The sequence below is a fragment of the Trifolium pratense genome, linkage group LG6 (genome assembly GCF_020283565.1).
Source record: "Trifolium pratense cultivar HEN17-A07 linkage group LG6, ARS_RC_1.1, whole genome shotgun sequence".
Classification (NCBI taxonomy): domain Eukaryota; kingdom Viridiplantae; phylum Streptophyta; class Magnoliopsida; order Fabales; family Fabaceae; genus Trifolium; species Trifolium pratense.
Genome location: NC_060064.1, coordinates 34,410,332 through 34,423,427, shown reverse-complemented (window position 1 = coordinate 34,423,427; position 13,096 = coordinate 34,410,332). Strand labels below are relative to the sequence as shown.

Genomic DNA, 13,096 nt, shown 5'->3' with positions numbered 1-13,096 from the left:
ACTTACAAAAAAAATTACGAGTATTAACAAAATCATTGACGCGTTTAATTTTTCAAAAATGTGTTTTTTGTCATAAATTCCCTTATAAATGAGATAAAAAAAATTTACATGCATTTCTCAATGATAAATTAATTAAGTGCATTATTATAAAGAAATTATTAATTGAAATTTTCTAAAATGCATCTTATGTTAAAGGACAAATAAATCTAAAAATTGGGTCTAATTATAATAAGAGGAGTGAATAGTACTATGATATTACAAGTAATCATAGTTTTAAATTGTTGTGTGTAATTAAAATAAGATGCAATATAAATATTTTAGAAGTCTCTGTAATGTATCTCAACAAAAATTATTGTTTTATCTTCATATTTTGTTGTGATATCATGATTTGCAGTGTAATTGAAAATGCGACAACAACTATAATTTAAAACTTAATATTTAGCTTATATGCCAAAATTTAGCTTTTCAATTGCCCACTCAACCTCATTAATGACTAAGATTTGGGGATCATGTAATTAATTTAATCATAAAAAAAATCATAAAATTAGCTTAGCAAGTGGTGTTGACATTTGAGGGTCATGGCTGGCTACATAATGGGAACTTAGATGAGCTTCGGGATCGGTGAGGGTTGATTTTGCATTTCTTTATTCCATGTCTTGCTCATAAGGGTTGATTGGTTTATAAAAGGGTTATATGGCTCTTTCAAAAAAAAATTAAATAAAAAAGTGATGTCTATATGCTTATATATAAAGGGGTTAATAATGTGAGATTGAACAATATTTTGAAAATAATATTTTGAAAATAATAAGAGAGGTTGATTATGTCAAAAATGTCTAGTCCAAGTAGTTCAGAGATAGAAGAGAAGAGAGTTACTTCAATTTTCAATGAAGCTGATTTATCTACTCAACAAGAAGAGGTTACAAAGGTACACACCAATCTTTTTCCTCACCAATTGCTTCTTTGTTTTGTAACATAACATCTATATATTGTTCATGAATAATTATATTTGCAGCATTGGATTTTTATTATGATGCTTTGTGATGTAATAAAGATTTTTTCACAAACATGTATGTATTATATAAGATGAGAGATATAAGAACGATTTGGTAGTTGAGATGGAAGTTAAAGGAATTAAGTGATAATGAGGTCAATGATTTGATCTCACTCGTTTAACACAAAAAACGAGTGATATATATATAAAAAGAACAAGAAAAAACTTTTCTTCTTGTTTCAAATTTTTGATGAACAAATATATGATTGTGATTATCTATAGGACAAAACTTATATACGGTATAGTATGTTTTGTAGATTAAATTTTTCACTATAAATATTAATAATTGTCTATTAATTGTCTTAAAATTTATAAATTGTCATAAAAAAATTTGATATCCACATATTATAGTATGGTTTATAAGTTTTGTCCTCGTTAATCTTTTTACAGCTTTAAAATTTATAATTGTCTTAAATTTTTATTTATATTGATGTGTTATAGTTTTGTTCATATATATAGTATTGTACATAAGTTTTGTCTGCGTTAATTAATCATTTTATCGACTTAAAACTTATAATTGTCTCGAGGTTTTTCATATTGATTTCTTATAATTTTGTTCGTAACATATTGTACACAAGTTATGTTCTTATTACTATTATTAATATTATCGTGGTTTCGGAATCTAGGAAGACAAACTAATAGATGCAAAATCCAAAATGGGTGAGGTGAAAGAAGAAAACGAAAGATTGAAGATGATGCTATCGCGAGTTGAAAAAGACTACAACTCACTTCAACTCCGTTTCTTTGACATTGTTAACAAAGAGGTTTCTAACAAAGGAGTAGAAGATTCATCAACTCCACATGACGAAATCGATGAAGAACCTGAGCTTGTATCACTGTGCCTCGGAAGAAGTCCAAATGAGCATAAGAAAGAAGCAAAAATTGATCAAAATTCAAATAAGCCTAAAGAAAAAGAAGACATGGAAGTTAACCTTAGTCTTGGATTAGATTCCAAATATATGTTGTCTATGGAGTTAGTATCTGATTTGAGTCCAATGAATAGCTCAGAAGAATTACCAAAGGAAGTTGAAGTTGAAGAAAAAGGAACATTATTGTCATCATCAACAAATAAATCAACAAAAGTGATTAATGTGGATGATGATATTTCAGATCAAATGCCAGCTAAGAGAGTTAGAGTATCTGTGAGGGCTAAATGTGACACTCCCACGGTTAGTATCAATTCCTTTTTTTTTTTACATTACAAAATTTACTATAAGAATGTTTGTTTAAGATTATTTAGAGATAAAATCACTTTCTTAAGTAAGAAATTTTTAATAAATTATTTCCAATGAGAAATACATCACAAACAGACCCATTTCTTATATTCTTGGAGATTTTTATGTTCATTACTAGAAAAATATCGACTAAAGGTTAAAATTTGTGTCACTCTATTATAAAAATTGTTGCTATTTCGGTCTCTAAATTTATTTTTTTATTGGTCTAGTAGCTTAAAAGTCGATAAGTGGAGGGTTCGAGGTTCGAACCCCGACTCCTGCATAATATATGTGATATTGTGATGTCCCTATCAACCGAGCTAAACTCACTGGGACGGTCTCTAAAACTTAATTGCGTTGATTCGGTACTTAATTAAATTTTAATCATGTATAAACTTTGTCTCTAAATTAATTGTTAATCCATCTCTATATCGATCACTAAATTACTATTTTGTAGTAGTTGTCTAATAGCTTGTTGTATGCCTTGCAAACAGATGAATGATGGATGTCAATGGAGGAAATATGGACAGAAGATAGCAAAAGGAAATCCATGTCCAAGAGCATACTATCGTTGCACAGTTGCACCAGCATGCCCAGTTAGGAAACAGGTATACATTGGAAAATCACACAGTTTTTGTATTTTCACAATGTTTAAAAATTAGACTGGAGATTAAATTGACGAGACCTTTAAGATCATGATTTAAATACTTCAATCGCTTGAGTTACGGTTGAATTGAACGAAATCAATTGAATCAACTAGGGTTCATTCTAGCGATTTTCGTTTCAACTGTCTCATCTGATTTTGAAAACACCGATTTTTCAATTACAAATTTATATTGTTGTATAGAGATTGAAGTTGTTACTAATACCCCAAAAATTTAATGCATGAATATGATTTCAGGTACAAAGATGTGCTGATGATTTGTCCATATTAATCACAACATATGAAGGAACACATAACCATCCTCTTCAAGTTACAGCATCAGCCATGGCATACACAACTTCAGCTGCAGCTTCAATGATGTTATCAGGTTCATCAACATCATCATCATCATCACATCAAAACATTCAACATCAAAATATTCATCATCAAAATTCCACATCTTTTGGAAATTCTTCAACACTACTCAATGGCCTAAATTTCAACAATAACTACTTTGAACAATCAAGAACACCAAAACAACAATTCTTCATTCCACAAAACCATAATAATTTGTTCCCAACAATCACTCTTGACCTAACTTCTCCTTCATCAATATCATCATCATCATCCAACATAGCTTCAATTCCAAGATTTCCTCCAAATAATCTCAATTTTTGTTCTACACAACCACCAAATTTCACACCAACATCAACCATTTGGAACAACAACAAATTAGGGTTAGGGTTCATTAACAATAACACATTACCTATTGAAAAACCACAAATTAGGCCTTTTAACCATTTCCAAGAAAATTTCTATCAAAATCAAAATTGTGTGACAAATTATCAAACACCTTCAAGGCAAGCATTGGCGGAAACAATTAGCAAAGCAATAAGCACTGATCCAAGTCTTCATTCAGTTATAGCTGCCGCAGTTACATCGATTGTAGGACAAGGATCAAACAATGGTGGAAATCAAGAAGAGTTAAGAGATAACGGTTTAGGTTCAGGATTGAATTTGAAACTTGGTGAGTATCCTCAAATGGTTTCAAACAATTTGTTGAATCAAAATGGGAAAGGATGTTTGAAGGGTTCATACTTCAAAAGGTTGTCACCAACAACAAGTTCACAAGCCAAAAACTTCATGCTTCTTCAACCATCATTGCCAAATTCTCTTTCTAAGAGTAACACAACTAGACCTCCATCCATTGTTAATCATATCAATCATTGTGATCCAAAAATGAACACACATCATTAGTCATCGCTTTTTGTAACACTACTCAAAATGAATTTTGGATCCTCTATTATTGTTGCATGGTGCAACAGCAGCAGAGAGAGACTGTTAGACTGCACCATACAACAATAGAAGAGGGGTCTAATTTCCTCTAAATGGTGTTTGAATCTTATGTAGCGGTTGCACCACTTTAACCACGACAAAGCGGTCGAACCTAAATTTATAGAATAAAAAGTTTTGTTCTTTTATTGTTCTTCATAATATATGCCAGTTTGATAGTTCCAAAAAAAATTTAAAAAAAAATTCAAATTAGTACTTCATTACAAACACTCACCTCACATAATCAAAACCCTAATCCATCTTCCTCCCTCTCTCTTTCTCAGCAACATTACACTCTAATAAAACATTTAAAAACTTTAGTAATTGAAAAAAATAAAAAAATAAAGAGGATCGTAACTCTTAATCATAATGTATGATGTACTGCCACCTAAAACTTTAAGAATGGATATCATCAACATGACCCACAGGATTTAGTAAACCCTAGCATAAATCTACCTAATATTAATATGTAGTCAAATATAGAGAAAGAGTGATATCAGAGAACTTAGGTAAGATAAGGAGTAATGATGTTTTAATCAACTAGAGAAAGAGAAATATATTCTTTATTTAACATAGTATGATGGTGTAATGATCGTCATGAAATTTGATCATATCTTTATGATAACTTCACTTTATTTTCTTATGTAAGCTAAGCATTATGTAAAGTACCTACATTTTTAATTAGCAAGGTCAAAATCAAATGAGGCCCTTGATGCCAAGAAATTATGTAGCACTAAACTATAATTAAAAAAGTCTATGAAACTTTAAAAGTCCACAAGGGTTTTGGGTTTTTTCAACAAATGGATAAATTTGGACAAAACGGTGTTTTTTCTTCGTCAGAAAGTTTACTTCTGGATAGGATCGGATTTCAAGAAGTTATGACGAAATAAAAGCAACTCTCGTTAAAAATTTACAAAATAGTTCCCATAATAGCACATGTAAACTATTTTGAATCCAACGCTAATACATAGTAGCCTTACATGTGATTACCCAAATATTAGTTTCTATAGTTGCGCGTATATAAATTTGTATGGGATTTTTGTGGAGTTTGTCGCTATATACTAATGACAACAATTCATTTCTCCAACCCCAAAATTTTGCCATAATAAAATCAAATTCTTGAAGTTCAATTTCCATCAAATAGCATAAAAAAAAAATGAAAGAATGTGAATTCAATTGTAAGAAATTGTCATTTTCACTAATAAATTAGATCAAATTGAAAAGGTACACTAATTTTCCATGAAAGCAGCAAAGAAAATTGCTTTCACTATTTCTTCTTATTGTTTTATGTGGTACTCTCCTAGCTAATTCCACAAGAATTTTATGAGCAATATGTTACAATACCTACATAACAGAATCAAAAGTGAAAATGAGGAAAAACTAAGTTACTTTATTACACAACATTGAAACAAATGATAGATAAACTCACACATTAACATATTGGAGAAAAGAAAATAAAGGAAGTAATTACCAATATCTAATGCGCAATTTTATTTGAACGTCTTCTATGAAACCTTCAATAGTTCATGGAATGCTTCTTGTGGTACATCAACAGAACCAACACGTTTCATTCGCTTTTTCCCTTCCTTTTGCTTTTCCAATAGCTTCCTCTTTCGTGAAACATCACCACCATAACACTTGGCAAGAACATTCTTTCTCATAGCCGTAATACTGCAACAGATGTAGAGAGTTTCAGCATGGAAGAACAGATGAGTTATGAAATTATGAGTATGGCACGCTGATAAATTAATGAGGCACTCTTTAGATAAACAACTTAATTAAGAGCTTAGAACATTTAAGTGCTTATAAGATAAACTAAAGACATTATTTTTACACAAACTAGAAGCTGTTTTTAAAAGCTATCCTGGAGAGCTTGTAAAAATGTGTCAACAACTTATGAACACGTCATAAGCTGTTTCCATAACCTCTCATAAGCAGACTCAAGTTATTGTTTCGGATAAACTCAAATAAATCAATTCAAATAGACCCTTAATCTATAGTGATTTGCATTTTTTTTTTTTGACTCAACGAGTTATTTGCATTTGTTAGGAGCCTTATATTCCATCTACGGAAAGCCTATTGGAAAACAAAATGACTACAATAATCACAATTCTGATCGAGATTATTACATTCATATCAGAAGCTAAAAAATTTACAGCAATCCTAACATAATGACATATTAGCACAATATTTTAAATAGAAGCTTACGTCTCCCTTGCTATAATTTTTGACCCAATAGCGGCTTGTATGGATATCTCGAACATTTGCCTGATAAGAATTTAGATGATTTTTCAGATGAGTTTAAATTCATTAAGAGGTATGGAAATAAAATAAAAATAATTTCTTGCGCTAAATGACCTGTCTATGACTTTCTTCAATTTGTCCACCAATTCACGCCCAACACGATATGATTTCGAGTTATGAACAATGGTTGACATGGCATCAACTGGTTGTCCATTCAAGAGAATATCAAGTTTCACCAGATCAGATTGTTGATAACTGTAATTGCACCCATTAAATGCATTGTAAGATAAGTATGATACTTCAAATATATAAAGTTGTTTGCTAATACAGATTGATAACATATGACTGGTAATAAATATATAATATATTGTATCAAAATTTACCAATCTATATTGGCATGAACAAGATAATTGATTCAAACCACACACAATAGAGTAGATCAGTTGTGTTAAAGGGTCATGCTCTATCAGTGTAAAATTGTTTTACACTGCCAATCGATAAGAATTCGCTACTTCGTAACTTTGTACAATCAAATTCATAATACACATATAAGAGTTAGATGACGTGGAAAAAAGTGGACTCTCATCAGGATGTTGGTGTAAAATTAGTTTACATTGACACTGCACATCCTTTATACTGAAATCAATTTACTAAAAGTGAATAGAAGCGGGTGCAAAACAATAATCATGCAGGGCAGTTATAAGGAGAGGGAAAAGTATGCAGGTACTTACTCTGAATCCTCATAATCAAATGATGCATAGCCTGACGTTATACTCTTCAATTCATTATAAAAGTCAATAACAACTTCCCTCAAAGGAAGACGATACTTCATGAAAACTCGTTGACTGCAGGAGAAAAAAAAAACTAAGGGATCAATGCTTTTGACCAGAGATCAATGCTGTCAAATTTGAGAGGCAAACCAAAATCAAGAGTTCGAAAACTATACAAGAGATAAATTCAAAGACAAAACTAGAACAGAATCTTTTCATGATAAATATTGATATATTAATGACATAGAAACATTGGAAAACCAAAATCTTACCTGTCAATGAACGAGTACTCCAACTGTTCACCCCTACGCTCAGAGAGAAGGGTGATAACAGGTCCAACATACCTTAGATTAAACAATTAATTAAGATAGTGAATATCAGCTCTGAAAGAAGCAAATAAATTATTCTTTTGTTCGAGTTGTAAAAGAGCTTACTCACTAGGCATAACTATAGTAGCTATTACTGTGGGTTCCCAACAGGCTACCACTCGTTGCTTGGGATTAGACGGTAATGCAGCAGGATTCTGAACTTCTAATTTGCTGAAAAGAAACTAAGAATATTAGTAAACGTACACGAACGTAGCCTGACGACAAATACAACTTTGTCAATCTACCTTCCATCAGAATACTCATATATATAAGGCACGGTAGGAACGGTTGAGATAATATGAGCTCCATATTCCTGTTTACACAAACATGCTCGTCAATAATAACCCATCGTGCTTTAAAATGGGGGAACACATAAATGTTGGTCATTTCAAGTCAAATACATGTGCAATGCCTATGAAGCAAACATACAAGTCAAATTTTCCAAAGGTACGTTGTTTTGCGAAATATATCTTCACCCGCAGCATAAAGTCATAATTCGGTTTCGTACATGATATGTTATGCTATGTGTTAGGACTCAAGCAAATGAAGAAATGCCATGTGAACAGTTAATTCATCGTGAAAGCAGTGGTCCCGAGACGTGGTTAGTATATTCAAGAAGAAAGGATAGAAGAGTCATTGCCGGATAGTTTGTTATAATGATGTGACGTGTCCAATGATTTGGGAGAGCTTATCATTGTATTTTCACAATATAAGGAGGGAGGAGGGAGAATAGGAGCTCATCTTGAATTGTACGTATTCTAGAATGTCAAAGAAGCTCTAGCTTCTTTGTGAAGAGCTCTGCTCTTGTCAGATCTGAGGATTGAATATTCCCTTTTCTGTAATTGACTCCATCGTTTAATCATATAATAAAGCTCTGTTTCCTTTTTGTTTGCTGTTTACTGTTTCATTATCACTATATTGTTATTTGGTTCGTATCACTATGGAACATTGATTTTATATTTTCTTTTCATTTTGAAGTCCTGCATTAAATGAGGTATGGTTTGAGAATAAGCTTATACAAGTGGTGGACAGTTCTCGCATTACAAGCCGCTATTACAAGTGGTGGGCAGTTCTCGCATTACAAGCTGCTATTTTAAGGGTCGAGTTAGGTTTAACTCAAATTCTAAGAATACATGAAACATATCGGTGAATCACCCAACTTTTTTGAAACGACAAATTCTGATGCAGCCGAGAAGCTTTTGGGTACAGTTTAAGATTTTTACTATGGTTGGTGATTCATCACTTCGTTTGACACAATGCCAATATCATTGCATGACTTTTTCAGTCTTCCAGATGTAACATGTTTGTGGCTTTACAATATATTTTTCTTCTTTCACAATTATGTTTGCTGGATAATTCTAATTTCCAAAGTTAGATTTTTATTCTAAAATCCAAATACACAACATCCAATTGAAACTAGATATTAGTTTTTAATGTCTAAGACATATGTTTTGAGTTTGAATTTTTTGAATTGCAATTAAATAGTTATCATGTGTAATGAATTTTATATTCACACGCACCAACGCACTAGATATGCATAATATTAGATACTCCAAAGCATCATTGATGTTACCTGTTCAAGCCTTTGATGAAAAACATCCATGTGAAGAAGGCCTAAAAATCCACACCTGATTCAATATAAAAAAGAAACATAAAAAATCCATTCCTTATGGAGCTAACTATGTTTCAAATTTTAAAAGAACACTATTGGCATTCCATTCTTTTAGTAATTGATACCAGACCTGAACCCTAGACCTAGAGCAGTGCTAGTTTCTTTAGCGACAGAGACACTGGCATCATTGCATGTAAGCTTCTCTATTGCATGGTTGAGTGCTTCAAAATCAGATCCATCAGCTGGAAAAAGACCGGAAAAAACCATATGTTTTGCGGGTTTGAAGCCTACAGATATCAAATTATTAAGAATTAAAGAAAATTAGACCAAAGAAATGCCTATAGATGTTATAAAGGATAATAATCTCATACACAGGAAAAAAGAGAGCAATAAGTATGATACCATATGAGTTTGATTATTTAGGTACTTAATTTTTTAAGCCAAAACAGTGATTGTCAAACAAGGAAATGAACTTATTCCATTTTCTGCAAGTCCGTTTTCTAAAAGTTATAAGAAACTTAGGTCATGTTTGGATAAACAACTTAACTGAACACTCATAGCATAAGCTCTTATCATATAAGTGCTAATTTATAAGCTATTGCATGGCTTGCATAACCAACTATCCGAGACAAAAAGTAGATCCCAAGTAATTCAACAGTTTTCAACTAAAATGTCAACAAACTAATTTCCAAAGATAGGGTGTATGAGACCACCACTTTACCTGGAAGAGGTACCACATCCACAGTGCTTCGTGCATGGTAAATTGTATCTCCAATGCGTGCCTCTTTGGTTGACCGCATGCCACTTATAACATAACCAACTTGTCCAGTAAACAAGATTCCAGTAGGCGTAAGTTCAGGATGCATGATGCCTATATCCAAAGCTTCATATGACTTGCCAGTAGCCGCCGAAGAAATCTTATCCCCCTTGCGCAGGGCACCATCAACAACAGCAACATGGCATATCACCCCTCTGTATTCATCAAAATATGAATCAAGTAAAAGCATACGTAAAGAAGAGTCGCTCTTCCCAGGAGGCGGAGGTATCCTCTCTATGACTGCTGGAAGAACATGTTCAAGACCCTTCCCAGTTTTCGCCGATGTTAGCAATACATCACTCGTGTCAAGATCAAACATTGATTTCAATTGAGCTTTAACACGGTCAGGATCAGCAGTTGGCTGATCTATCTTGTTAATGACAGGTATAATCGATAAGTTAGATTCGAAGGCAAGGTAAAAGTTAGCAACGGTTTGTGCTTGAACTCCTTGAGCAGCATCAACAACCAAAAGCACACCCTGACAAGCAGCTAGTGACCTTGACACTTCATAACTGAAATCTACATGCCCAGGTGTGTCGATAAGATTCAACAAATAATTAGGTGACTCCTTTCCATCACGAGAATCATCACCATTTATGATGTTCTTATAAAACATTGTTGCTGTCTGAGCTTTAACCGTGATTCCCCTTTCTCTCTCCACCTAAGACATTTCAAAGTTCAATAGTGCCATTATAGATGCTATTTGACAACAATTTGTACTAAATAGTGTATCATAGAACAATAGAGATTTTTTAAAATTCCACTACCCTATAGCCACTATTGAACAAGATTGTCACCAATTAAGTAACATGACATAAACGTCAACAAACATAACAATATAACCTTCCTAGCACCAATACTTCAGTTTAAAAGCGTGTTTGAGTGCCCGAAGCGACACTCACAAATATTGTTTCATAATTGACTTTCATCTTTACAAATTTTCATTCTTTCTCTAAAACTAACCAATCTAGTACCAACACTTCCGATTTAAAAGCATCTCCAATTGTTGATTGTCAGACACCAACACTTCTGATTTAAAAACATGTTAGATTGCCGATTTTCGGACATTCGATAACTTCTATTTCTCAAATTATTACAATGTCTACTTTGTCTAAGTGTCAGCGTCTACATATCGGTGTTTGTGTCTGTGCTTCCAATAATACTAAATCGAATAAAATTCCAAAATTTTACTAACCAATGTAGCACAGACACTTCCGATTATATGCGTGACGGGTTGCCAATTGTCGGACATCGACACCACACCAACATTACATAACTTCTATCTTTTCAAATTATTACAATGTCTAAGTTGTGTAAGGGTCAATATCCTGTCCGATGTATCTGTCTGTGTTTCACAGAAACCAACCCATTGCCCCATACCACATCCTAGTTAACCCAAAACACATACATGAAAAAAGCAATGATTTTGAACAATACCCATTTCATATAACATTAAAAACAACAAAACCCAGATAAAAAAAAATCGATAATTTTATATAAACAAAACCTGCAATTTATCAAGATACTGAGGTTGGCCAATTCCTTTCTTAATAGTTCCAGTGAGTTCAAGAAGCCTATCAGCAAGAGTAGATTTTCCATGATCAACATGTGCAATGATTGAGAAATTTCTCACAAGCTCTGGTGGGTACTGACTCAAATCTATAATGGGTTTCTCTTTGGTACTATTTTGACGTGATTGGGTACAGAAAAGTGCACGTTTTAAGGAAAATCTTTGATGGGTTATTCTGTTTGATAATGGAGTGAAATTGTAATTGAACAATAATGAAACATAATTTGATTGTTTTAAGGTTTTGGAAACTTTTCTAAGATAACCCATTTCAGGGTTTTTTTAAGGTTTTGGTTATTGAAACTGCGTTTTGTTGAACATTGATGAAAAGCTTGAAAACTAGAGCTTGGTCTGCTTCACTACGTACGACGTCGTTTTCGGCACCAAGAAATATAGACTGGACTGGACTTTCATGAGGGCGTTGGGTTATTTTAGGTAAATCACTATTTGCACCTTATGTTTACTCGTATTATATATCATCTACTTATTAGTTTTTTTTTTTTTTGTTGTTACTAACAGTGTTCTATCCTAACAAAACTGGTAGACTCCAACAGTGAGGTTTGAGCGGTTACGGTGACGTTGAACCTTTGGTATGATGGTTTATTGTGGGAAAAATATCTGTATAATAGGTTAACACTTTAATGTTCAAGTCAATATGTGAATAAGGAAGAGTGAAAGTGGAAAATCATTAAAATTGTGTAACTTGGTGTCAAAGCTTCAATTTATATAGGGGAAGATAGTTGTAACCTTCTTTCGACAGCTGGCAAAGAATAAGGAGTCCTTAAGATTAATCCAACGATCCTTATGACATTGCAAAGGGGGTATTCGCTACAGAAGGAACACGTGAACTATGGTGTTTTGCATTAGTAGCTTACATGACAAACCATCAGAATAAAGTGGGATTAGGTTAGACTTTAGGTACTTGAGTCGTTTGGATTGAACATTGGCTCAGTTCAAAACAGATATGTTTCATTTATTTGAGGTAATTAGTTCTATTCGAGTCATATATGTATACTTTTTTATTTCTTCAAAATAACTGGGTGTATTTATATGTATGTTTTTTCTATTAAATATGAAAGTTTTAATTTTTGAGAGACGTATGTTATCATAAATAATTTCTAAACATAATAAACTTATATAATAATAAAAATTAATAATAATAATTAAAAAGTAAATACTAAAAATGTTAGGTCATGAGAGGGACTTCTAACCTTAAGATATCTTTACTCAAAAATGTCAGGACATTAGGTTTATGGTCATTTCAATTATAATATTGCTTAACCTCCAATTTTTTAAGAAATGTGAGACTTCTAATCATTGTTGTTACACAACAATTTTCCCTTCGAGGATGAGTTGTTCAATTCATTATATTCTTTCTCATGCAAAAATTTTTCATTTCTCAAGAAGACTTTCGAAACATGTAACCGGTCCAATTAAACTGCAAACTCTCTTCTTCTATCTGTAACCTCCACCACCAT

The 13,096-nt window shown here is 32.5% G+C and overlaps 2 protein-coding genes across 3 annotated transcripts; one reads left to right on the top strand and one right to left on the bottom strand.

Moving 5' to 3' along the window:
- Nucleotides 1-341: 341 nt before the first annotated feature.
- Nucleotides 342-4,448, top strand: LOC123893295 (WRKY transcription factor 72A-like). Its single transcript, XM_045943234.1, has 4 exons — nucleotides 342-925; nucleotides 1,678-2,220; nucleotides 2,760-2,873; nucleotides 3,167-4,448. The coding sequence occupies exons 1-4, from the start codon at nucleotides 821-823 to the stop codon at nucleotides 4,163-4,165; spliced, it is 1,761 nt and encodes a 586-aa protein (XP_045799190.1). The 5' UTR covers nucleotides 342-820; the 3' UTR covers nucleotides 4,166-4,448.
- A 911-nt stretch (nucleotides 4,449-5,359) lies between these two features.
- LOC123889729 (translation factor GUF1 homolog, mitochondrial) lies at nucleotides 5,360-12,017 on the bottom strand. Of its 2 annotated transcripts, XM_045939197.1 has the most exons (12): nucleotides 11,559-12,017; nucleotides 9,956-10,712; nucleotides 9,365-9,521; nucleotides 9,196-9,250; nucleotides 7,868-7,935; nucleotides 7,689-7,793; nucleotides 7,527-7,598; nucleotides 7,216-7,329; nucleotides 6,599-6,739; nucleotides 6,449-6,508; nucleotides 5,712-5,911; nucleotides 5,360-5,584 (listed from the first exon to the last, which is right to left on the bottom strand). In XM_045939197.1, exons 1-11 carry the CDS (start codon nucleotides 11,886-11,888, stop codon nucleotides 5,746-5,748), a joined length of 2,025 nt encoding a protein of 674 aa, XP_045795153.1. In that variant the 5' UTR covers nucleotides 11,889-12,017; the 3' UTR covers nucleotides 5,360-5,584; nucleotides 5,712-5,745. The 2 variants fall into 2 exon arrangements, with proteins under 2 accessions (XP_045795153.1, XP_045795152.1); XM_045939196.1 differs by having other exon boundaries at nucleotides 5,360-5,911.
- Between the last annotated feature and the right edge of the window lie 1,079 nt (nucleotides 12,018-13,096).